Below are 24,736 nucleotides of genomic sequence, written 5' to 3'. Positions count from 1 at the left end.
GCAGAAAGAAACCTTAGTAAGAATTAACGGCAACGACAGGACCCAAATGCCTCAACAGCTGTGGCCTTCAGCTTCCAGCTCAGCCCAGAAAACTTTTAAAAGCTTCTGACATCAGTGCAGCCCGGCTCAAAGCAACAAACACTCCCCAGAGTTTGTGTTTGTCCTGCCAAAGTCGCTCAGGTTGAGTAATGCGTGGACCCCTTTTAAGGGGAAAGTATTTCTCCCAACTTGAGAAACACGGCACAGAGTCAGGTCCCGTCTGTAAGCGAGCCTCTGCAAATGCAGTCGTAATCGCAGATGGAGACGCAGAACGGCACCGCTCATTTATAAACCAGACGCGCAGATGATCTGGAACGTGCCTGCCTTCTGTTCAAAGATTAGTATTCAAATACCCACAGATGGGTCTGCAGTTTGAGAGTCACAAGCCAGGCCCCCATCATGTCACGTTTGGAGCCATCCCATCACCAGGGCAACCCACATCCCATGACAATCAGGGGTCATTAGCAGGGGTGGCTGGGCATGGTCTGACGTTTCCTTTGGAAGGTTCACCGCCGCCCCCACCTTGTGCCTTGGCGCCAAGCAGAAGCAGAGCATACAAAGCCAGTATTTGGGGTGGGGTATGAAGTTGTTTTTTAAGACAAACATTTAAAGAGTTAGCTTAAATTAAAACATTGAGTACCATCCTCTGGGGTGGGCTGGGGGAGCTCAGAGCAGGACTTGAGTCCTTCAGATCTCCAGGCCACCAGGCCTGTGCCCTGTGGTCCATCCTTTTCACCAGCCCCAAGGGGACCCCACCTAACAGCCAGCCCCTCCTTCATACCTCCCGCGGCTCCCCAACACCCACAGAACGAAGCTGGACCAGCTCCACGCTGCCTCCTTGGGGTCGGGGAGGCGGGTGTCAAAAGTGACTTTCGCTCTCTGAGCCTGTTTCCCCATCTAGAAAATGGGTCGATGGGCCACTCAGGGAGTTAGCCAAGTCTTTTTCTTAAAAAAGCTTAACCCCTGAAATACCATGATGGTGACTCATAGGTCAGCCCAACATCTAAGGCTTTTCAGTCTCCAGCCCAGCTCCCACCCCTCGCCCACTTGAGCAGTGTGGTCTCGAACCTACTGCGGTGCTGGAGCTTCCCCGCCTACACTGACCACGAGACCTCGCTCTCGCCTCCCGTTGGCCCCGCCCCGACCACGCCTCCCATTGGCTCCGCCCGGGCCACGCCTCCCGTTGGCCCCGCCTCCTATTCCCCGCCCACGCCGGCTCCGCTTCCTCCCTGGGCCTTCTTCTTGTTGGTCCCGCCTCCCCAGGCCCCGCCACACTCGCAGTTCCTGGTTTGCACTTTGCTCCGCCCACAGCTCTTCGGGCGCCCTGTGGCGCGAGGACCCACATGGGGCTGCCCCTATCATTGCCTGAACCAGGAGTCTCCCATCCTGGAGGCTACAGTACGGCCGGAGTCCATCAGGCTGGCCTCGCTTGCGGGCGAAGGAGAGGTTCTGGGGCGTCGGAGTCCCCGCTGGATAAGGCAGCGGCGTGGGTTCTTATCTCCAGGCTCAGGCGCGGACGGGGCAGCCCGGCGCGCGCCGCGGGCGAGGAAGGACCCCCGACGCAGGACCCCAGCAATTTGTGTCAGCAGCGCCGCCGCCGCCACCGTCCCAGCCGATGGGTCGGGATACGCGCTCGCGCTCGCGTTCGGCGGGTCGCAGGGGCCGAAGGCAGCGGAGCCGGAGCGGGAGTCGGAGCCGAAGTCGCAGCGGGAGCCATGGGCGGCGAAACCGGCGGCGCCGGGACGACGAGGGGCGGCGCAGGCGGAGGCGGCGGAGCCGGGAGCGCAGGTTGGGGTCCGGCTCCTGCCCTCGGGGAGCCGGGAGACCCCGGAGCTCGTCAGGGAGGGCTTCCCGGAGAAGGGGGCGTCGGGCGGCGAGAGGAAAGCGAGAGGCGCCCCGGGCCGGGCACCCAGTGGTTGGGGGACAGCGAGGAGAGTAGGAGATGGGGTCGTGCAGAGTCCTGTGGACCGTGCTGAAGGGTTTGGCGGCTACGGAGGGAACTGGGGAGCCGTGGGGGGATTTTGAGCAAGGGAGTGACACGGTCGTAGGAAATTCAAATTTCGGTCCAGACATGAAGTCTTATTGGGACACGGCCGTGCCTGTTTGTCCGTGTCCCGGCCGTGGCTGCTTTTGCACTTTGTCACGACAGCAGAATTGAGTGAGTGGGTCGGTCGGTCTGGCCCTTGGCAGAAAAAGGTTTGCCGACTCCGGTTTAAGCCCCTGGTGTTGGTGTGTTCGCATTGGATCACGTGTAGTCTTGTTATTATCATCTTCGTATGTTTTCCATCGGCTGTTTGAATTATTCACAAGAGGCAGCCGCCCTGGATCCGTAATTAGAGTCGATGTCGTTTATGAAAACTTGCTCAAGTTTGTAGCCTGTATTGAAGGACTCCAAAGTAATGGGTATTCGCAGCGTAGGATTTTTGACGTGAGCTTAAGAGATGGAGCATTTAACAAGATAAAGACAGATTTGGTTGGTCCTCTACACATTCAGAGGCCCTCAAACATTAAAGAATCTATTTTGAGGGCTCACACATTCTGTTCCCTCCCTTCGGTGCCCTTCCCTGGCTCTGTTCCTGCCAGTCTTACTCCAGTTCACTCCCACCCGTCCTCTAGGACCATTTAAACGCCACCTTCTCCTGGAAGTCCTTCTTTGACAGCTTGGACAAAAGGAGTCGTCTGGGTCGTATTCTTGTAGCAACACCAGCCCCGGCCCGCCTCCGTGCCCTCACCCCTTCCCGCCCTCTCTGCCCGCCTCGCTCACTCTGCTCCCGGCACTCAGGCCTCCTCGCTGCTGCTTGAACATGCCAAGTGATTTCCTGCCCCAGGGCCTTTGCTCTTGCTGTGCCCTCTGCCTGGATCGCTCTTCCCACGTCTCCCCGTAGCTTCCTCCAGAGTTGCCTCCTCAGAGAGGTTCTCGCTGACCTCTCCATGCCCTAAGGCTGTGTCCTGTTCTTTGTGGCTCCATCTCTGTCACACTGTGTGTGTGTTTCGTTGTTTACGTGAGCCCCACAAAGGCAGGCACCATCAAGGGTTTGGTCCCTGCTGTGTCCCCAGAAACTGGAACAGCGCCTGGAACACAGCAGGTGCTCAGGAACCCGTGTCGAATCGCATGGATGAATGAGTAGCCCTTTGTGGACTCCTCTGCAGGTCGGACTCGGAGGAGGAGCGGTGGCCGCGGCGAGGGAGGCAGAGCCGCAGCCCCCCGCCGCCCCGGTGGCGCTCGCGGGACGGGTCCTCTCAGTCCGACTCTGGTGACGAGCGGCAGCAGCAGCGGGGCCGGTGGGCTCGCGGCCGGCGGACGCGCTCCTGGTCGCCCAGCTCCTCGGCGTCCAGCTCGGCCTCGGCGGAGCACGCGCAGAGCCCCCGGGCGGCAGCGCTGAGCCAGCAGCAGAGGCTGCAGGAGCGGCTGCGGCTGCGCGAGGAGCGGAAGCAGCAGGAGGAGCTGCGGAAGGCCTTCGAGACGCCCGAGGAGAAGCGCGCGCGGCGGCTGGCCAAGAAGGAGGCCAAGGAGCGCAAGAAGCGGGAGAAGATGGGCTGGGGTGAGGAGTACATGGGCTACACCAACACCGACAACCCCTTCGGCGACAACAACCTCCTGGGCACCTTCATCTGGAGCAAGGTGAGCGCGCCGTGAGGCCCGCGGCCTGTGTTGGGGCTCCTGCAAGGCCTCTGCCTCCCCCGTCACTTTGGCTGTGTGCGCGTCACGGCTCCTGTCTCAGGAGACGTCACGTGGCTCTGGGCACACTCCCAGGTCAGGGGTTGAGCGTGTGCACACACACCAGCTCCTCGTGCTGCATCTCCTGCCCCCTGCAGGGGAGAGTTTCAGGCACCCTTTGCCCAGAAAACCAGCCTACCTCCCAACGTGACACGGGCCCAGGAGGGGATCCCCAGGGGTAGACGCCCGGTCACCTCCGAGCCGCCACGTCATTCTCGAGATGGCACTCACACTGATCCCTTACCCGCCAGCCAGGCCCTGGGCTCATGGCTTCCAGCCACAGGCTTTCTCTCACGTTCCGGAGCCAGAAGTCCCAAGTCGGTGTCGCCAGAGCCGTGCTCTCCTGGAGGCTCCAGGGGAGGGTCCTGTCTTGCCTCCTTCAGCTCCTGCTGGCTGCTGGTACCCTCGTCCCTCCCGTCTCTGCCTGTGGTCACGTGGCCCTCTCCTCTCTGTGTCTCTGTCCACAGTCCCCTCTTCTTGTAAGGACACCAGTCGGTGGCTTAGGGCCCAGCCTACTCCAGGACGACCTCGTCTTAACTAATTTCGTCTGCAGAGAGCCTGTTTCCAGATAAGGCCCATTCACAGGCTCCAGGGCTGGGACGTGGACATACCCTTCTGGAGGACACAGTTCACCCCGCACAGCGCCCATCAGTGTGGGGGAGGGTGAGAGCAGGCGGGCACGGTCGGAAGCCGCAGCGTCACATGCGCTCCAGGCACAGTTGTTGCTGTTGTCTTGAACACACCAAGCCCATCCCACCCCAGGGCCTTTGCACTTGCTGTTCCTCTGCCTGGAACACTCCCACCTCTTCCCGTGGCCGCTGCTGTCTCACCCTCCATATCTCGGCTGACACAGCCCCTCCTCTGAGAGCCCCTCCTGGCCCCTGTCTCCTGAGCCCCGGCGTTCTTTATCCAGGCCCGGCCCCTCCCTCCCTAGCACTTCACTAACAAATGTGTGTTGTACATCCGCTGGGTGCTGCATCCCGTGTGGGCCCTGGGCATGCGTGTCAACGAGCAGAGAGACAGAGGGGCCGTCCCTGGGGGCAGCAGTCCTGTGGGCAGATGGCCTGTGAGTGAGTACACGAGCCAGGTGGGCAGAGGAGAGAACGCTGTGGCCCAGCCGCGGCATAAGATGAGCAGGTCCAGAAGGTCTCGTCACGGAGTTGCCACCTGAACACACATCATCCTAATTCCCAATATGTCACCCCTGCCAGATGGCGAGCTCTCGGGCCAGCTCTGTCCCCTGGCCTGGCCTGCAGTGGGTGCTCGGTAAGTGTCAGCGGAGCGAGCGTGCACAGCGTGGTGTGCAGGCGTGTCCCCCACGCCCTTCTCAGGGCCGCCCGGCCTGGGGGTTCACCCCCAGGAGGCGTCGTCGGCCCCTCCTCTGATCGGCCGTGGGCTGTGGCTGGGCCCGGCCTCTGCCGCCTCTAGTCTGGGGAGGGCACTAGACAGGCCACAGTTTGGGCGTTGTCATGCATCTTGTCCCCTTGTCCTTGGGGCTGCTGGGCTGGCGGAGTGGGCAGTCACGATGTTGAGGAGGAACACGTGCGATGGCAGATTGGGACTTGAACCGGGCCGTCCTGCACAGCTGTGGGGGGCAGGAGGCGCCAGTGGGCGGCCCCGAGCCAGGTAGCCCCAGGTCCCCTGGAGACACATCTTCCAGGTGCGGGGGGATCGTTGAACACCCCTCGGAGCCGGGGGAGGTGCCGGTCGGGAGGTGCCCCCGGCTCGGGCGTCGATTATGAGGCGAGGTTGGGGTGCGAGGGTCTCCGAGCCCCTGCGCCTCGGCCCCCATCAGGCGAGGACACAGACCGGGAGGATCATTCGCGGTGGTGGCAGTGCCCCCAGGGGTGTGTGACTGTGGCACCGTTGCCCCATCGCAGCGCCTGGGCGGCCGTGCTTTCCAGGCCCCTTTGCTCAGTCTCTGCTCTCTGCGCCCTGCAGCCGCCTCCCTGCCCCTGTGGCGGGTCTTGTCGGGGTGACAGGGGCGTTGAAGGCAGCGTCTCAGTGGAAGGCGGGGGTGGGGCGCTTCCCTGAGCCCTGCTCCTCATCTGCACAGGCGCCGTGGCCCAGTCCCGCTCCCAGACGAGTGTGTCGAAGGCTCCCTAGGGGGCGTGCCGGGGAGGGCAGACAGAGGGAGGCATCTGCTCAGCCGGCATGTGGTTGCCCTTCCAGGCCCTGGAAAAGAAGGGGATCAGCCACCTGGAGGAGAAGGAGCTGAAGGAGCGGAACAAGCGGATCCAGGAGGACAATCGACTGGAGCTGCAGAAGGTGGGTGCCCTTGGCCCGCCCACACATGTCAGGAAGCCTTCCCTCCTGAGGTCCCAGGGCCAGCTCACCCTCACTTAGGTCAAGCAGGAACTATTGGGCTTATATGGAAAGTCCAGGGGAGGCTGGCTGCAGGCACAGTTGGATCCAGGGGCTCAGGTAGTGGCTCCAGCCCGCTGTCTCCCTTCACCTCGGCTCTGCTGGCCTCTGGGCTTTACTCAGATGTTCCCTTCCAGGTAGCTGAAATGGCCCCAGCCGCTCCAAGCTGCTGTGTCTCCAGGAGAGAAAGGCTCCTCCTGCCCCAGGGTCTGTCCGAAGCCTCAGGCGTCCCTGGACTGATCCCTGTGTGCAGGGCCAGCGGGCTGAGGCCAGGCCTGGGTTATAGTCCCACCCCCAACCCCAGGGGAGCCCACAGCTTAAGAGGGCACAGGACAGGCCGCGTGAGGCCCCCGTCGTCCGGCTGTCCCACCCTCACCCTGCCTGTGCGCCCCCAGGTGAAGCAGCTGCGGCTGGAGCGGGAGCGGGAGAAGGCGATGCGCGAGCAGGAGCTGGAGCTGCTGCAGCGGGAGAAGGAGGCGGAGCACTTCAAGACGTGGGAGGAGCAGGAGGACAACTTCCACCTCCAGCAGGCCAAGCTGCGGTGCGTGCGCAGGCGGGGCGGCCCCAGGGCCTTTGTGCCTGCTGTTCCCTGCCTGGAACCGCTGCCCCCGCCGCTGCCCATGGTCCCCCAGGAGCCTCCCCACCCGTCCCCGATGCCGGCCCCTCCTCTCTGCTTCCCGTGTGCTTACCTCCTCACTCCTGTCACTGGCTGGTCTCCCGACTCCCCGTGGGGCCGGGTACCGAGGAGACATCTGAATGTGCCACACTCTTCGCAGCAGAATGGAGTCGCATGCGCTGGGCCCTGGCCGGGCCGGACAGGCCACACTCGTCCCTCTCCACCCCGGCTCCCAGCGCATTCGCTCATCGGCCCCGTTTACAGAGGAAATGGGGCTCCCAGGGGGCCGTGAGTGGCCAGGGCCACGCGGTGGTGTTGGAGCCCAGGCCTATGTGCGTGCCCCGTGAGCCCGCTCCGGCCCCTCCCTGCCGTGCTGCCACCACCGCACCTGGCCCCCAGGCTTGGAGCCCCTCGTCACGGGCTCACTTGTGGACCCAGTCAGCCTCTGAGGCGCATCCCTGCGGGCACGGCTGCCGGGCTCCTGTGTCCACCTGGCATGGCCCGCCGGGCGGGGAGAAGCAGCCCTTTCTGCCCTAGCTCCACTCCCCGCTGCCGCTCTGCAGACCCCACGCTCGCCCATCCGCCCCTCTCGGGCCCGTGCCCCACATCGCCCGAGCTGCTCCTCTGCCCGGTGCCCCCTCTTCCAGGAAGCCTTCCCTGACCCCACAGGCTGGGTCTTCCCCCAGCTCCCATGGCGGTTGCCCCCAGGGCAGGGCCTTCAGGAGGGAGGGTGCCCCCGGCTCTGACACTGCCCCCGGCTCCCCGGCAGCTCCAAGATCCGCATCCGGGACGGGCGGGCCAAGCCCATCGACCTGCTGGCCAAGTACATCAGCGCTGAGGACGACGACCTGGCCGTGGAGATGCACGAGCCATACACCTTCCTCAACGGCCTCACGGTGGCCGACATGGAGGACCTGCTGGAGGACATCCAGGTAGCACCCAGCCCGTCACCCCCGGCCCCCGGGCCCCCGGCCCCCGGGCCGCACCTCTGCCCTCACCCTGCGCGCCTTGCCCACAGGTGTACATGGAGCTCGAGCAGGGCAAGAACGCCGACTTCTGGCGGGACATGACCATCATCACGGAGGACGAGATCGCCAAGCTGCGCAAGCTGGAGGCCTCGGGCAAGGGGCCAGGTAACCGGGCGGGGGCGCCCCTAGGGCCACACGGGGGCGTCTGGAGGGAGCGCCGTGGCCCGCTGGCTCCACGGGAAGCCCCAGATTCTCCCCTGGGCCGGTCTCCCCGTGCACGCCTCAGTTTCCCCAGCTTGGTTTCCACAGCTCACTCGGCCTCGGAGCCATCAGAGGGTAGCATGGGCAGCGAGCGCCACGGGGCCGGGGACGGGGCTGTCCCTCAGTCTGGGGCGGCAGGGCGCAGGGCCTGCAGGGCTTCCTGCCCAGGTCCCTCCCTGTCCCTTGGAGGCTCCATCTGCATGAGGGAGGGCAGGACCCTGGACGCGCTGCCTTGAGCTGGTCGTCCTCGGTGTCTTGTCAGTGGACCTGTCATCAGAGTGAGGGTGTGCCCACCATCACGAGGGAGGTGGCCTCTGGGACACATTTCTCGTGCTCAGCACCGTGACATCGGGGCCGGGGCATCTCTGGGGGGCCATCCTGGGTGCTGTGGAGGGCCGAGCAGCATCCCTGGCCCCCACCCACTCGATGCAGGGGCACCCCCCCAGTGTGACAGCCACAGATGTCCCCAGACACTCCCCAGGGTCCCCTGGGGGCAGCATCGCCCTGGCAGGAACCACGGTTGTGTGACCACAGCAGTCCCGCTCTCTCAGCCTCTGGCTTGACAACATCCGACTCCCGTGAGCCTCACGTCCCTGTCGTGGAGCTCTGTCCTTCACTGCCCTCTCTCTCTTAGGCCTCAGTGCCGGCTGCGTGGTGGCCAAGGACACACCCTCCCCTCCCCTCCCCTCCCGTCCCCCGAGCGTGTGCGCATCCTCATTCAAGCTCGGCCCACGCTCAGCCGGGTTCCTTCCTCCCGGGGAGGAGGCGCATCGATGTTGGTGAAGTGGCCCTCTGTTCCTCGTCCTCAGCGGGGCACGTCCTGCCCTCAGGGACAGGAAGGGGAGCTGTGCCGTCAGAAATGCGCCTCCAGATGCGGCTCCCTGGGTGGCAGGCGAAGGGCCTTGTCCTTCGGAAGCAGGCAACCCCGCCTACGGCCCGGGAAGTCTGAGAGGACACTGCAGTGGCCCCGCCGCTCTGAGGCCCCCGGGCGCCCGCTGCTCTCTCTTGGCCCATCCCCCCTCACCATGTTGGTTGCCCCTCTGCCACTGTCTCCCTGGGGGCCCAGGCGGCTCCAAGAGCCCTCAGAGATGAGTGTCCGTCTGGAGCCCCACAGCGGGGCCTTCATTTTTCACATTAAGTTGGGCTTTTTCTTCTTCTCTCTGACTGGGTGTGCAATAGAAATGGGTCCCCCGACACCCCTGTCCCTCCCCAGCGGGCCCCCCATTACCCTTCCCCAGGGGCCTCGCTGGTGCCCACGCAGCCACCTTCTCTCCCGACACTGTCCCGAGTGCCCCGGTCAGATCTGCCGGCCTGTGGGTGGGCGTCCGGGCGGCGCAGACTGGGACCTGCCTCCTCGGCCAGTGGCTGGGCTCCCATGGGGCCATCTGTCTGGGCTTGAGTTGTCACACGGCTCCGTCCAGCTGTGTGAGAGCAGGATGCAGCCCTGCCTTGCCGGGCCTGGGGGTTGTCTCAAATTCAGTTTTGGCCGTGCGCTGTCTCTGCATCTTGACAGACTGAGGCCAGGCCACCAGCCCCGGGGCGCTGCTCGGTGCCCAGCACGGGCTGAGTCTCGATGCTGGTGCCAGGCCGGCTTGGCTGGCTGCAGGGACTCAGGCCCCTCCCAACCCCGTCGAGTGGCTCTGACCCTTTGTGCACCGGTAGGGCTGTCGAAGCCTGCTTTCGAGCACGGAGCACAAGCCGGGCGCCCGCCCTGTGTCCACCCAGCAGCGGCGGCTTGAGCTCCCCTTGGGCCCAGCACAGTGCTGGGGGCAGCAGCCGGAAGCCCAAGGAGGCCCTCACCCTTGGGAAGCCATGAATCAGGTGTCTAGGTCCAGAAATTTGCTGGTCAGAGAAGGCTTCCCAGTAGAAGGGACATTCTCACCGAACGCTGAGGACGGGTGGGGTCTAGGACCGGGAAGAACATGTTGCTGGAAAGCACTGCAGGTGCAAAGGCCCTGGGGCAGGGTGGGAGTGAAAGTTGGTGTCTGATGAACAACCAGGAGGCTGGTGTGCCCAGGCACCAGGGTCAGGCAGCATCGGGCCCCGCCTTGGGGCCTCTCAGTCTAGAGGGAAGGACGAGTCTCTGGGCCCCCGGCCGTGACGGATGCTGGGACAGACTGTCCTGCAGGACAGAGGTGGTCTCTTGTCTCAGGGCAGCGTCAGGGCTTCCTGCAGCCTGGGAAACGAGCAGCCCTTCCTGCTGCAGTGGGGAGCGGCCTCACGCCAGGCACAGCTGGGCACTCACATGCGTGGTGGGGCTGTCAGCCTTCACAGAGGGGGAAACTGAGGCCCAGAGAGGGGGAGCCACTTGCCCAAGGCCACCGGGCTGGGGCTAACAGAGCAGGGTGTGAATTCTGGAGAGTATGGCTGCACATGAATGCCCCCAGCTCCTCCCTGTGGTTGGGGTGTGCAGGCTGGTCACGCCAGGCCAAGGTGCGCGGACTTGATCTGTGGGTCACGCTCACCCTCGGAGGGGCTGAGAGATGCCCATGCGGCGTCCCCCTGGCCCAGGGGGTCAGATCCGTCCCAGCCAGTCGCCAGGGTCAGGGAGAGCCAGCAGCCAGGGAGAAGCCGGGCCCCCGGGTGGGAGGCCAAGACGGGGGAGGAGAACCGGCACGGGGGGCCCGGACCGGTGGCCAGCACTGAGCAGCCCCCCCCACTGCAGGCGAGCGGCGAGAGGGCGTCAACGCGTCGGTCAGCTCTGACGTGCAGTCGGTCTTCAAGGGCAAGACACACAGCCAGCTGCAGTTCATCTTCCAGGGCATCGAGGGCAAGATCCGCGCGGGCGGCCCCAACCTGGACATGGGCTACTGGGAGAGCCTGCTGCAGCAGCTGCGCGCGCACACGGCGCGCGCCAGGTCGGCGGGGCTCAGCCTCGGTTTCCCCGGGGCCTGCTGCGCGGGCGGGGGTGCTCCCAGCCCCAACTGGAGTCGGGGCCCCGGGGCTTTCCTCCCGCAGCGGGCCCACCTGCCTTCCATCCTGTCACCATACCGGCCCTTTGTTTCCTCTGGCGTCAGCCGGCAGCGCAGGAAGCCCCCCAAGGCCGCGTGTGCCCAGCCGGGCCGTCCTTCTGCAGGCCCCACACCCATTGTGTATAAATTCTCGGCGTGCTTGGCTCTGTAAACACGCCTGCCCGCCCGCCACGACCCGTGCAGCCGCCTCTAAATTTATCGTCTTCCTCGCCTCCCTGGGGCCTGGTCCAGCCCAGCTGGGCTGTGGGGTCACGCCCGCACGTGCATGCCCTTCTACAGGGACCCGCCCCTCCCCCGTGGGACCGTTCTCAGGGCTCTCTGACCCCGCGTCCCATTTTCCTCATGGCCAAAACCGTGCCCCTAGGCTGGCCACCCCCCGGCTGGGGCCCCTGCTGCCCTCTCAGCCGCCCGGCCTTGCAGCCAGAGGGGATCAGGAGAAAGCCTTAGGAGCAGGGCCCCTTCCCCTGGAGTGTCGAGTGTCACATGTGGGTGACCGCCACCTGCCTTCCAGGCTCCGGGAGCGGCACCAGGACGTGCTACGGCAGAAGCTGTACAAGCTGAAGCAGGAGCAGGGCGTGGAGAGCGAGCCCCTGTTCCCCATCCTCCAGCAGGAGCCGCCGTCGCCCGGCCACAGGTAGGTCCCCCTCCCCGGCCCGCCGGTCCCCCTTCCCGCCCACCGCTGCAGGGACCCGGGGCCCGCCCGTTCGCCCGCCGCCTGCCCACCCAGCCCTGCCCGCTCTCCCCGCAGCCTGGAGCCTGAGGAGCCGGCCGCCACCCCGCCGGGACCCTCCTCGGAGGGCGGCCCCGCGGAGCCCGAGGCGGAAGGGGCGGCGCGGGCGGAGGGCGAGGCGGACGGGGAGGCCGTGCTCATGGAGGAGGACCTGATCCAGCAGAGCCTGGACGACTACGACGCCGGCAAGTACAGCCCGCGGCTGCTCACGGCCCACGAGCTGCCGCTGGACGCGCACGTGCTGGAGCCCGACGAGGACCTGCAGCGCCTGCAGCTGTCGCGCCAGCAGCTCCAGGTCACAGGTGCGCGGCGGGAGGTGGGAGAGGCGGGGCCGGGGCTACTGGGGGCGGGGCTACTGGGCGCGCCGCTGGCGGGAGAGGCGGGGCTGGGGGCGGGGCCTTGGCGGCTGGGGGCGGGGCTACTGGGGGCGCGGCTGGCGGGAGAGGCGGGGCTGGGGGTGGGGCTTTGGGAGAGGTGGGGCCAGGGCTGCAGGGGGCGGGGACTTGGTAGGAGAGGCGGGGCCGGGGCTACTGGGGGCGCGGCTGGCGGGAGAGGCGGGGCTGGGGGCGGGGCCTTGGCCGCTGGGGCGGGGCGGGGAAACAGAGGCTCAGTGGTGCTGCTGTCCGCTGATGCCCGCGCCCCTCCTCCCGGCCGCAGGGGACGCGAGCGAGAGCGCCGAGGACATCTTCTTCCGGCGGGCCAAGGAGGGCATGGGCCAGGACGAGGCGCAGTTCAGCGTGGAGATGCCGCTGACGGGCAAGGCGTACCTGTGGGCGGACAAGTACCGGCCGCGCAAGCCGCGCTTCTTCAACCGCGTGCACACGGGCTTCGAGTGGAACAAGTACAACCAGACGCACTACGACTTCGACAACCCGCCGCCCAAGATCGTGCAGGGCTACAAGTTCAACATCTTCTACCCCGACCTCATCGACAAGCGCTCCACGCCCGAGTACTTCCTGGAGGCGTGCGCCGACAACAAGGACTTCGCCACGCTGCGCTTCCACGCGGGGCCGCCCTACGAGGACATCGCCTTCAAGATCGTCAACCGCGAGTGGGAGTACTCGCACCGCCACGGCTTCCGCTGCCAGTTCGCCAACGGCATCTTCCAGCTCTGGTTCCACTTCAAGCGCTACCGCTACCGCCGGTGACCGAGCGCCGGAGGGGCCGCTGGCGGGGCCGGAGCCCGGGGGGCGCGGGTGTCACCGCCGCGCTGTGCGGATGGGCGGCCGGCGGGGACGCGCCCGAGGGCCGGGAGACCCGCGTCCAGGGCCTCGATGGCCCCTCCTCGGGGCCAGGCCCCTGCCGCACACGTTCTGGAGGGACCGTCGGAGGGCGTCCGGGCTGCGCGGGCCGAGGGTCAGTGCCCCCTCAGTGGGCGTGGAGGACGTGTCACCGTCGCCATCGGGACTGAGAACCGAGGGTCCCGAGATGTCCTCGTGCGGGCGCGGTGTCCCCCACGTGGGGACGGCTGCCCTCCTCGGGGCCGCCTCCCGCCACCAGCGCTGCCCTCCTGCTCCGTGTGTGGGACGCGGACGCCTCGGGCCTGGCAGGCGCGGTCCCCTCCCCGGTCCGTCCCGGAAACACGTCTCCGGTGACGTTTTTCTCGCGGGTCTTTTCCAGCCCGACGGGAGGAGCCCCGCGCGGCCCCCCACGGCCTGCTCCATTGGGAACCATCTGAGGTTATTTCTCTAAAAGGACTGTTTTTGGCGGGCAGGAATCTTGTTTATTTTCATTTAATTGGTCTACTGGTGAGATTGCATGTTTTTTAATAAACGTTTTATTTTAGAGTAATTTTAGATTTTCAGAAACGTGGCACATAGTCTAGGGTTCCCACAGCCGGTGGTCCCCGCCACTGCTGTCCCGTGTCACCGCAGCAAGTCTGTCACAGCTGAGAAACTGAGCACAACCCAGGGACCTTTTCAAAACAGCCACGGCCCCTAAAAATAGCCGCCGGCAGTTCTCAGGAAGCTGCTGGGAGCGCAGGTGCCGGCGGCCTCGCCCCCGACCCGGGCCCGGGCCTCCCCGCAGCCCCGCCAGGCGGCCTTCATGTCCGCGCTGCTGCTGGGGAAACTGAGGCTCGGGGGCCCCCTTTCAAGCCTAGAAAGTGGCAGGCAGGGTTCCAACCCAGGTGTCTCCAACTCGGAGAAGGCCACCCAGCTGGTGTCCCCTGCCGCGTCCCAGGCCAGGAACAGACGCTCCCAGCCGACCCCCACCGGAAACCGCAGCTGCGGGGCCGCCCCTCCAGCCACCAGCCCCGAGCCGGCACAGCCCTTCCCACGGCTCCCGGGGAGCAGGGGACCGAGGCCCGGAGACCCAGCCCCCAACCACGCCGGGCCTTGGCCGCGGCGCTTCCTCCCTCTGGGCCTCAGTTTCCCCTTTACCCTGCCCGGCCGGGGCGCGCTGAGGACTAAATGCAAGCCCACTGCTCTTCCCTGACCCCGGTGCCGTCTGTTTCCCAGAAGGGACATTGTCCCTCTTATCTCAGGGCTGAGGAAGTGGGAACGGAAGTCTCCCCCCATCGCCCGCCCCCCCCCATTTGGAGCCCCAGCCCCACATCCTCTCCCCACCACAGCTGCCTCCTCGCAATTCCCTAAGCCTCGCCCTCTCTCGCCTCCAGAGTTTCACACACGTAATTCCTGCTGCTGCTATCATCCTTCGGACCTGCGGAACTCCTATTCATCCCACAAGGCCCCGGTGCTCATGCCTTCTCCCCCCAGCATGCCTTCCTGGCTCCCCTAAGCCCTGTCTGTTCCTCCGGCTCAGCCCTGACTGCAGGGGGCCGGCCGCCCCTGTGCTGCTCTGTCTCTTTCCAGCCTGGGGGACCCCGGAGGGCAGGGCTGTTTTCCAGTCCTCCCTGGGGCTCAGAAGTGTCGCACCCCCTGAGCTGGGCCGCAGAGCGGCATGGCAGGAGGGTCGCCGGGTAGCAAGACTACTGGGGAGATGAAGGCTTTCCAGAGGACGGAGCCTTGGAGTCAGGGTTCTGCCAGATGCATAGGATTTGGGGAGACTCCTTGCCCAGCAATTGGGATCCACGGCTGGGGCCTCCGGCGGTGGGATGCAGAGGGGCGGGGCCGTCTGGAGGGGCGCAGGGTGCAGTGACGTCCCGAGGCCGGAAGGCCGGGAGGCCGGGAGCCAGAGAAGGGGCTTCCGGAGGCCGGGGCCGCGGGGAGGCTGGGGCGGGAGCGCATCCTCCTCGCTGGGAGCCGGCCGCGCGGGCGCCTCTCGCGCCCTAAGGGCTGCGTGGGGCGGGGTCACGGCCGGGCGGCTAGTGCCGGGCAGCCCTCAGCCCCCGCCCTGCCCCCACGGATCCCCACACCCCCCCAGGCCCGCAGACCCCCGTCCACGTGCGGCCACGCCCGGGGCAGGAGGGGCCTGTAGGAAGCCCCCTTTCCCGCCGCTCCGGCCTGCGACACGCTGGGCTCTGGCGGGTCCCCTCTGCTTCCACGGCCCTGCTGCCGAGACCCCGCCCGGCCTGGTCCGCAGCCCTTCCTGCAGTGGGGGCTCCGGGCTCCTTCCCATCCCGCCCCCAGCCCCAGCCCCAGGCCCAGCCCCACGGCGGGCGCGCTGCTAGGGAGGGGCTTTCCTTCCTCTGCTCTGGGGCCACCTCCCAGCCTGTGCCCTTACAGGACCCTCCCCCCAGTGCTCTCAGCTGACCGCCCAGGAAGCTGCTGGCTGGAGAGTCTGGGCCCCCCCACCCCCCGGACCCCTGCACCCCCCTCCCCCAGCCCTGGCAGGGGTTTCAGACAGATCCTGCATTGATTAAGCACCTAATGTGTACCAGGCACCATCCTGGCGGGCCCACTAGCTCAGAGTCCTGGACCCCTGGGCCGCGGTCGGGGCACCCTGGGGAGCCGCCCCCCCCACCCCTCCCCGGTCCGGCCTGGGGCGCTGGCTCTGGGGCGAATAATGCGGGGCGGCGGCGGGCAGGGGGCCAGGCTGGGGCGGGCCAGCCCTCACCCCATCCCCACCCCCCGCCACCGCGCCCCTGTCCCTGCGGCCCCGGGTCCCCTCCCCCAGGAGGCCGCGCGGTCTCCCCGCCGGCTGGGGCGCGCCCCCCGCCCCCCACAGGCCAGGCCCGGGCCCGAGGGGCGTGGCCAGCGCCGCGGGCGGGCTGGTGAGACAGAAGGACCGACAGAGTGAGCAAGAGACAGACGGAGACCGGGACAGACAGGGGCCCGCTGAGCCGAGCCCCCGCCCGCGCGGTCTGTGGCCCCGCCGAGCCCGCTCCAGCCCGGAGGGGTCCCCGCGCCCCCAGAGCCCCCGCGCACGGCGCGGCCGCGGCCACCGCCCTCCCTCTGTGCCCAGGCGACTGGCAGCGCCGGGTCCCCTGTGCGGCCCGCCCTCGCCGTGACTCAGTTTCCCCAGGGACCGCCGGAGGCCGGGCCGCCCCGCTCCCCCCTCCGCCCATCCGCAGCCTCACCCGGACCAGCTCCCAGGCGTCTGCCCCGCTCGCGGTGGCTTGGGGACCCGGGCGCGGCCCCTCGATCGCCGTCTCCATCAGCATCGCCAGGTGAGCACGCGCCCGCCACGCTGGAGGCGGGGCTGGGAGTGGGCAGGTGGCTCCGGTGCATCCGTCAGTGACCCGCCCTGCTGTGGGTGTGTCACCCTGGGCGGAAGTGTCACCCTGGGCAGTGACAGCGGCCGAAGCTGGGTGTCCTGGGGCATTCATGAGTCTGTGCCCGGGCTGTGGGTGCTGTGTCGCTGTGTGGCCTCGGAAATGCATGTGTGGGGTGTCCCCGGATCTCTGTGGGGCCACTCGGGGTCCTTGGGGCCACAGGGAAGGTGCCCAGGGCCTGGTGTGGCTGTGAGCGCGCGTCTGTGCAGTTGTGTGTCTGTGTGTGGGCACGCAATGGTGGCACATATCCGTGAGGTCTGTGTCCATCATTAACCGCCAGCCGCGTGGCCTGTCCCCTCATCTCACATCTACCCTCAGAGGATGCCCATTGGATGGAGGAGGAAACTGAGGTTCAGAGGGGACCACATGAGTCGGAGCTGAGGTTCAGCTCAGCCTAGGCAGGCTCACTGGGGAGCCCCGCTCTGCACCTTCCGGGGTGGGAGCTGGTTCATGTCGCAAACAGGAAAAGTTCCGGGAAATCAAGCCTTGTGGCGAGGCGAGGCGAGGTGGGGCGGGCCCGGGGCCCCGCGTGTGTGGGTGCGTCTGCACGGGTGTCTGTAGCCACACAAGGGTGTGGCGGGGGGTCCCCACCCGTGAGTGCTCACGGGTCTGCCTCAGGCGTGGCCCGGTCCCTGCCGGCTCGTGCCAAAGGGTGTCATCGTCATCGTCAGCCAACAGGCCGAGGGCCAGGGTGGGCCGAGGTCACCGGAGCATCAGGGCCCCCGCCTGGCAGCCCGTGCACCTGGCCCCTGCGCACAGCCAGGCCGGGAACGGCGCACAGCCAAGGCAGGAGGCTCAGAGGCAGGAGCGAGCCGGTGTCCTTGTCACCCCATTTCACAGAGAGGGGAAACTGAGGCTCTGGAAAGTCGTGCCCCGAGTCCGGCCGTGGCAGATCGGGGACTCCAGGCCAAGCTTGTCTGTCAGCACAGCCCCTGGGGGAGGCTGGGTGCGCCCCGGGGTGACGGTGTTGAGTGGCCGGTGGAGTAGGGGGAGGAGGCGATGACGGGGGCCATCTGGCAGAGGACGGCCTGGCGCTGGGAACCGCAGATCGCGTTCCCTCGGGGCTGGGCGTGGGGGAGCCAGCTGGGTGCCCGCGCCTCCCTCCCGGCCGGGAGGATGGAGGCCCCCATCCCCGACCCCGGCCTCCCCCCACCCGGCCACCGGCCAGCTCAGCGTCCGTCCTCCAGAAGGGAGCCGACCCGGAGATTTCTGGAACCCAGGACCCAGGCAAATTCCTGCGAAGGTTCTGGAACCTCAGCCCCTTGGAATTCTAGACTCTAGGGGCCTCCGGGTGCCAGAACTGGAAGCTCATTAGCATTCCCACAGCCTGGCCCTTCGGAGTCCAGCCCCTTAGCTCTCGGGCCTGGCATCCTGGGTTCGTCCAGCAAGTCTGGGGGCCGTGCTTCCCATGGGGCCCAGAGAGGGAAATCTAGTTCCCCAAGGGTCACACAGCACTCCTTCTGGACCTCAGGCTGGGATGAGGACGGTCCCCTGCAGGCGGGGGCCCTGCCATGCCTCCCGGCCAGCATGAGAGGGTACGGGCGGCCCTGCCAGGTGCCCCTCCTGGCCCGCTTGCCCGGGGAACTTGAGCCGGGCGCTATCAACTGAACCCGTGGGGAGACTGGAAACCGCAGGCTGTGGCCAGAGGGAGTCGTGCCAGTTTCCAGCCTCCCCCAGGCCAAGGACTGGGTCACAGATAAGCCTGGGGGCAAAGGGGATCGTGAGACCCGGGAGGGGCTGGCCCGCCGTCCCGGCCGAGGCTGGGGCAGTGGCGGCACATACAGCCCGAGTCCTCAGGAATGTTGAGAAACAGCGCATGGCAGCTCTCGAGGGAGGGAGCGCCCCGTCCCAGGAGGAATCCAAACGCAGGCCAAATCCGAGACGGCAAACAGCACACCCCCGCCCCCGCGGAAAGCCCTGACTCCGCGCAACCCACCTCTCTGGGCCTCAGTTTCCCCACTCGAGGCCCCGCCTCCCCGCACTGGTGCCGGGTGCGAAGCTCAGAGCCGTGTCATTTGAGGCTCAATGAGGAGTCACTGAACCGAGCAGAGGAGCCGGCCGAGGGCCTGTAACTCGATGGGGCTGAGGGGCAGTGGTCACAGGAGGGGAAACTGAGGCCCAGAGCGGTGCGGTGACGAGCCCAAGGTCACCGGGAGGGTACGATGCAACGAGGCCTGGGTGTAAATCTCAGACCACCTCTGGCCGGGCTGTGTGACCCTGGATAAGTGACTTAACCTCTCTGGGCCTCAGTTTCCCCCCCCTCTGCAGTATGGGGGTCATCATAGGACCTTTCTGAGCTGTGACGGCCCGGCCCTCCGTACCTCCCTCGGTGGTCCCACCTCCCCACCCGGTGCCCCCTCCCTGCTGACCCAGGGGGGCTCGTGTGTGCCCAGGGCGGAGGCTGGGGACCCGGGAGCTGGTGTCCCCCCTGGTGTGTCCTTTTGGGGAACTGGAGCTGCTTCTCTTTCTCCTCGATCCGTCCACACCGCGCAGCCGGCACCGGGGCCCTCTGCTGCCGTTTATAGCGCGTCCCGGGGGACACGTCGCTCCAGACGAGCTGTTTTCTGTTCCCAGAATGAGGCTACGGTTCTGGGCTTGTTTCTTATGATAAACACGATGCCACAAAAGTGAGAAAAACCGACTCTGGGGTGTGAGGAGGGCTCCCCCAAACCGCCCTTGGGGGCGGGGGTCCCTAAAACGCATTCACGACAGACTGTGACCCGCGGGCCACCTCAGAGCTGGCGCGGGAGCCCGAACCCTGCCCACCCTGGCCGAGTCCTGTCTGGACCCTGCAGTCCGCCGAGGGCTCAGAGGGGTGGCCAGTGGGGACACGGCAGTTTGGAGAGAGGGACCTGGGGTCACGCAGTGGGCGCTAGGGTGGGCGTTCAAACCCAGGGCTTCTCAGCCCTTCTCTGCGACCCAGCAAATACTAACCTGTGTCCCCTGGGGATCCCAGAGGACACAGAATGCATCCTCATCCTTGAGGGTCACCGACTCTGGGTCAGGACAGGGCTGGAGGTCGGAGGAGTAGTGATCCTTGCTGAGTGGGGAGTGAGCCAAGTCTGGAAAGGCTTCCTCAAGGAGCGGGTATTGGAGCTGGGGTGTTGAAGGTTGTGTAGGAGTTCACCAGAACCCCTCAGATTAAGATGCAGAACGAATCACCAGCAACTCTTCTCTCTGCCTCCCCCCAGGGGTGCCTGAGCCCGGGCCGGATGGAGTGGTGACCGTCCCTGCTCCGCCCAGCACCATGTGGCCCAATGGTAGCGCTCTGGGGCCCTGTTTCCGGCCCATGAACATCACGCTGGCGGACCGGCGCCTGATCGCCTCGCCCTGGTTCGCGGCCTCCTTCTGCCTGGTGGGCCTAGCGTCCAATGTGCTGGCGCTGAGGGTGCTGGCGGGCGCCCGCCACGGCAGCTCGGCCACGCGCTCCTCCTTCCTCACCTTCCTCTGCGGCCTGGTCCTCACCGACTTCCTGGGGCTCCTGGTGACCGGCGCCATCGTGGTGTCCCAGCACTTCGCCCTGTTCGACTGGCAGGCCGTGGACCCCGGCTGCCACCTCTGCCGCTTCATGGGCGTCGTCATGGTCTTCTTCGGCCTGTCCCCGCTCCTGCTGGGTGCCACCATGGCCTCGGAGCGCTACCTGGGCATCACACGGCCCTTCTCACGGCCCATGGCCGCCTCGCCGCGCCGCGCCTGGGCCACGGTGGCGCTGGTGTGGGCCGTGGCGCTGGCGCTGGGCCTGCTGCCACTGCTGGGCCTGGGCCGCTACACGGTGCAGTACCCGGGCTCCTGGTGCTTCCTCACGCTGGGCGCCGAGCGCGGCGACATGGCCTTCGGCCTGCTCTTCTCGCTCCTCGGTGGCCTCTCGGTGGTGCTGTCCTTCCTGCTCAACACGGTCACCGTGGCCACCCTGTGCCACGTCTACCACAACCAGGAGGCCGCCCAGCAGCGCCCGCGGGACTCTGAGGTCGAGATGATGGCGCAGCTCATGGGCATCATGGTTGTCGCCAGCATCTGCTGGATGCCGCTGCTGGTGAGTGGCCCGTGGGGGCAAAGGCAGCGTCTGGGGACCGGGATGCCCAGGGAGGGGCTCCAAGGCTCTACCTGGGGTCTCAGAGAAGGCTTTCCAGAGGAGGGGCATGGGAGCTGGGGCCTTGAAGGATGAATAGGAGTTTACTTGCGAGCCTAAACCAGGGAAACGCAGTCTAGGCAGAATCACTGAATCATCAAACGTTTTCTGGGCCTCGTTGTGCCCGTTCCAGGCTGGCCCCGAGCCCTGTGCACGTTTGCCCTGAGTCAGGGGGGCTCGGTTGACGTCCTTCCACCGATCGGTGTCATTGGGCCGTTTGGGGCGGCTGCTTTTTCATTTCTGATTGTGTCCGACGAGTCTGGAGGCTGCAGTCAGACCCTCGGTTGAGTCCGTCTGATAAGGCCGTGCTGGTGACTCTGGGATGGGCGTCCCCCCTCCAGCCTCCGTCTCCTGATCATGCGGCTTAGAAAGTTCCCGCCTCTGCGGGCGGCTGCAAGGACGAAATGGACTCATTTATTCGTGTGTTCCTTCCACAAACGTTTGTTGAGTGGCTGCTGGATCTCAGGCTCTGATCTGGGCACTGAGGACACAGGAGGAAATAAACTGAGAACAGTTCCTCCCCCGCCCGGGGCCTCGTGGTGAGGAAGACACATCGACACGCGGGAGCGGAGACGTGGCTGTGATGAGGGGGAGCCCAGACTGAGCCCGCGGAGGGCGGAGGGCACATCTGTTTTTGCTGTTCCCGCTTGTTTTGCTAAGAATGCTTTTCCCGGGAACGAGGGTGGGAGAAAAACATCAAAAAAAGGCTCCTAGTTTGTGCCACATGGAAAGGACATGAGATTCAAATTTCCGCACCCAAAAAGAAAGGCTTCCTGGAGCCCAGCCACACCCTTTGGTTTCTGTCGCTACACGGCAGAGCTGGGGTGGGGGGTGACAGAGACCGTGTTTAACTCTGTGTTGACCCTGTGGCCCTTCTAGAAAGTTCGCCACCCAAGGGGACTCTGGAAACGTTTCATGATTCAGTGATGCTACCCAGGATGCCTTCCTGGTTTGTATCGATCGAGCAGTGAAACTCCTATTCATGCTTCAAAGCCCCAGCTGCAATGGTGTAGAGCAGGCAGGGCCCATTCTGGGTGTCCCCGGAGACTGGGGGCTGCAGGGCAGGGAGCAGAGCTGGCCAGGCAGAAAGGTGCCATTTGAGCAAAGACATGGAGGAGGTGAAGGGTGAACCGAGTGGAGATCTGCAGGGAGCAACCCAGGCCGAGGGCACAGCCCATGCAAAGGCCCTGGGGCAGGCCTGGGAGGGACAGGATGGGACAGCCCAGAATCGCAGCTCTCCTGGGACCGCCCCTTCCCCCAGCCTGGGTCCTGCAGGTCCCCGCTTCCCTCCCCTGTTTGGGCTGCACACACGTGTCCCCATGCAAGTTCCCTGACCCCCGAGAGACCCATGCAGGCCACACCGCATGCACACTGCCCAGCCGTCTCCACCTGCCTGCGGCCCCCAGGCTCCAGGAACACCCAGAACGGGCCCTGCCCTGCCCTGAACCATTGGAGCTGGGGCTTTGAAGCATGACTAGGAGTTCCCTTGCTCGACAACAACAGGGCAGGCATCCTGGGTAGGATCACTGAGTCAGTCACGATTCCTGAGTCCCCTTGGCGGGAAATGCAGTCTATCACCGCCCCTCATGTGACTCTCACGTCATTGTCACCTGCCACACCCACGCTCCTTTCGCCTTCTCACCCGCCCTTTCCATGTGTAAAAATGTTCTTAGCAAAACAACAAGACAAAACAAGCTAAAATGCACAAAACAGAAACAGGGGGCAGGCGGCCCCGGCCCAGGGCCCCCTCCCGCTCCAAAGCCACCCGTGGCTCCCTAGTGCCCAGAAGAAAGGCCACAGGCGCTCCCCTCCGACGCCCTGGGAGATGCCTGCCCGCCCGCTGGGGACCTGCCCCGGGGCCTCGGCCGCCCCCGTCCCGCTCGGTCCCCCCGGACTGTGAGCCTCTGCACGTGGGACCTGGGTCCATCCTGGCCGCCGCAGTGTCCCCAGCACACAGTAGGGGCTTAGGAGACAATCCTAATATAATAATTCTAATATGATATGAATGATAATGACACTTAAGATAATATAAATTTTAAGTACAATTATAAACTATAGTACACATTATAATTGTATTATGATTAATAGTTAATAATTATACCAATTACTATATAGCATGTAATCACATTATATATGATATAATTATTAAATACTATATATGAGTAATAATGCATTATTGATTAATACTTTATATCATTATTATATAATACAAAGTTACATAATTATAACTATATATTAAATCTACAGATAGCGCTGTTAAATTTATAATATATAACTATAATTTTATATTATAGTTATAATTAACAATATGTTAATTATTAGATAATTATTATTACGTAATTTGTAAATAACAGTATATATTGCATATTATGTAATATTAAATATGAACTATAACATTCAAGAAATATTAAAGTATTTTAATATAAAAATTATTTAATATAAAATTATTTGTCAAAAGCTACCTAAAATATAATATGAAATTATTTAGATTAAATATATAATATAAAAATTAAATTATTTAATTGCAACTTTAGACTATAATTTTCAACATTATAGTATACACTTTTTATAAAACATAAGCCATTGCTAGAATAATAGCGCAGGCAGGAACAGCGATCCCACCGCTGCGCACCCACAAGTCTTCTTTTCCACCGTGTTTAATCGCGCCCAAGAGAGGAGCAGGAAAAGCGCGCTATTTTGTGGCCCCATCAACTGAAGCTCAGAGAGGTCAGGCAACTCTCTGGAGCTCACACAGCAAAGCAGCAGCAGACTGGGCTGTGGGTCTCAGGAGCCAGGGCAGGTGTGAGGGGGCAGGTGCGATAGGGAGCAAGTGCGGTGGGGGCCAAGTGCTGGGAGGCCGCAGGGAGAGTGGGGGGCGTGTGTGGTGGGGGCCGGTTCAGGGGCGCAGCTGCGGTGCGGGCAGGTGCGTGGGGCGGAGGTGCAGGTGTCAGGGGTGGTGGGGGCGCAGGGGCCGGGGGCAGGGCCGGTGCAGGAGTCGTAGGGGCGGGTGTCAGGGGCGGTGGGGCGCAGGTGCGGTGGGGGTGCAGGGGCGCGGGGGCCGGTGCAGGGCTCGCAGGGGCGGGGGCAGGGGTGGGGGGGCAGGTACGGGGGGCGCACGGGCGGGGGACAGGGCCGGTGCAGGGCTCGCAGCGGCGGGGGGCAGGCGCCGGGGGTCGCAGGGGCGGTGGGGGTGCAGGGGCGCGGGGGACGGTGCAGGGGGCGCAGCGGCGGGGGGCAGGCGCGGGGGGGGGTCGCAGGGGCGGTGGGGGTGCAGGGGAGCGGGGGGCCGGTGCAGGGGGGGCCGGTGCAGGGGGCGCAGGGGCGGGTGTCAGGGCCGGTGCAGGGGGCAGCGGCGGGGTGGGGGGCGCAGGGGCCGGTGCAGGGGGCGCAGGGGCGGGGGCAGGGCTGGCCCCGCTGACCCTCCGACCCTCGCAGGTCTTCATCGCGCAGACGGTGCTGCGGAGCCCGCCGGCCATGGGCCCGAGCGGGCAGCTGCCGCGCGCCACGGAGAAGCAGCTGCTCATCTACCTGCGCGTGGCCACGTGGAACCAGATCCTGGACCCCTGGATGTACATCCTGTTCCGCCGGGCGGTGATGCGGCGCCTCCACCCGCGCCTCAGCACGCGGCCCAGGTCGCTGTCCTTGCAGCCCCAGCTGACCCTCAGGTCCTCCCTGCAGTAGGCCCGGGGTTGGGGGGCGGTGGACACCTCGGCGGCGGCTCCGGAAGGACAGCCGGACAGAGCGCGCCGCCCGCGTGTCCCCCGCTGAACCTCGGGGCCCCTCACGGTCACATCGCGGGGCCCGGAGCTCGAGGAGCCGGGCTGCGGGATGGACAAAGTCTGAGCGGCAGGATTGCGGACTTCCTGGGGAGCCCACCCCCGCCCCGGCCCCCCTTTCCATCCTGCCCTCTCTGAGTCCCCTCCCCTGAGTCCCTCCCCCCGGGAAGGGCGTGTGGGGGTGCTGGGAGGGGGTCAGACCGGTGAGCCGCCCCTTCCAGAAAGCCTGGGAAATGGGGGGCTCTGACCCCCGTGACCTGCTTCCTGGGGTCCAGTGGATTCCCTTTGACCCCCCTCAGCCCCAGAAGGCTCTGTCTAGAAAAGACTGAATGGGAACGGGCAGGACACCCCCTCTCTCGCCAAAATATATCTCCAGCCTGGCTTTATTGTCCTCTGCGTCCGGAAGTCGTCAATCATCGTCGATCCTTGAAGTTTCCTGCATCCGGTTGCTACGCAACCGCGTCCGGGCGGGAGGGGGCGCGAGAGGATGGACGGGTCCCGGCGCCTCCCGCCTCCGGTCTCGGGGTCGTCGCCGGGCGGGTTCCCGG

At 65.3% G+C, this 24,736-nt stretch overlaps 2 protein-coding genes across 2 annotated transcripts; both read left to right on the top strand.

The window, feature by feature from the left end:
• Window positions 1-1,601: 1,601 nt before the first annotated feature.
• Window positions 1,602-13,459, top strand: CACTIN (cactin, spliceosome C complex subunit). The gene is made up of 10 exons (XM_044751627.2): window positions 1,602-1,827; window positions 3,190-3,661; window positions 5,930-6,025; window positions 6,517-6,662; window positions 7,507-7,669; window positions 7,756-7,870; window positions 10,632-10,824; window positions 11,450-11,572; window positions 11,687-11,970; window positions 12,326-13,459. The coding sequence occupies exons 1-10, from the start codon at window positions 1,655-1,657 to the stop codon at window positions 12,814-12,816; spliced, it is 2,256 nt and encodes a 751-aa protein (XP_044607562.2). The 5' UTR covers window positions 1,602-1,654; the 3' UTR covers window positions 12,817-13,459.
• Window positions 13,460-15,776: 2,317 nt separating this feature from the next.
• TBXA2R (thromboxane A2 receptor) lies at window positions 15,777-24,584 on the top strand. Its single transcript, XM_044752642.2, has 3 exons — window positions 15,777-16,178; window positions 19,475-20,316; window positions 23,848-24,584. Exons 2-3 carry the CDS (start codon window positions 19,531-19,533, stop codon window positions 24,091-24,093), a joined length of 1,032 nt encoding a protein of 343 aa, XP_044608577.2. The 5' UTR covers window positions 15,777-16,178; window positions 19,475-19,530; the 3' UTR covers window positions 24,094-24,584.
• Window positions 24,585-24,736: the final 152 nt, after the last annotated feature.

The sequence above is a fragment of the Equus asinus genome, chromosome 20 (assembly GCF_041296235.1).
Source record: "Equus asinus isolate D_3611 breed Donkey chromosome 20, EquAss-T2T_v2, whole genome shotgun sequence".
Lineage (NCBI taxonomy): Eukaryota > Metazoa > Chordata > Mammalia > Perissodactyla > Equidae > Equus > Equus asinus.
Note: the sequence above shows the minus strand (reverse complement) of the source record. Positions and strands in the feature narration are given on the sequence as shown.

Bases quoted from the DNA above. Each gene is read 5' to 3' on its own strand.
- TBXA2R (XM_044752642.2), top strand. From the start codon at position 19,531: ATGTGGCCCAATGGTAGCGCTCTGGGGCCCTGTTTCCGGCCCATGAAC. The intron at 20,317-23,847 runs GTGAGTGGCCCG...CGACCCTCGCAG, and splicing joins TCTGCTGGATGCCGCTGCTG to GTCTTCATCGCGCAGACGGT.
- CACTIN (XM_044751627.2), top strand. From the start codon at position 1,655: ATGGGTCGGGATACGCGCTCGCGCTCGCGTTCGGCGGGTCGCAGGGGC. The intron at 3,662-5,929 runs GTGAGCGCGCCG...TTGCCCTTCCAG, and splicing joins GCACCTTCATCTGGAGCAAG to GCCCTGGAAAAGAAGGGGAT. The intron at 6,026-6,516 runs GTGGGTGCCCTT...GTGCGCCCCCAG, and splicing joins ATCGACTGGAGCTGCAGAAG to GTGAAGCAGCTGCGGCTGGA.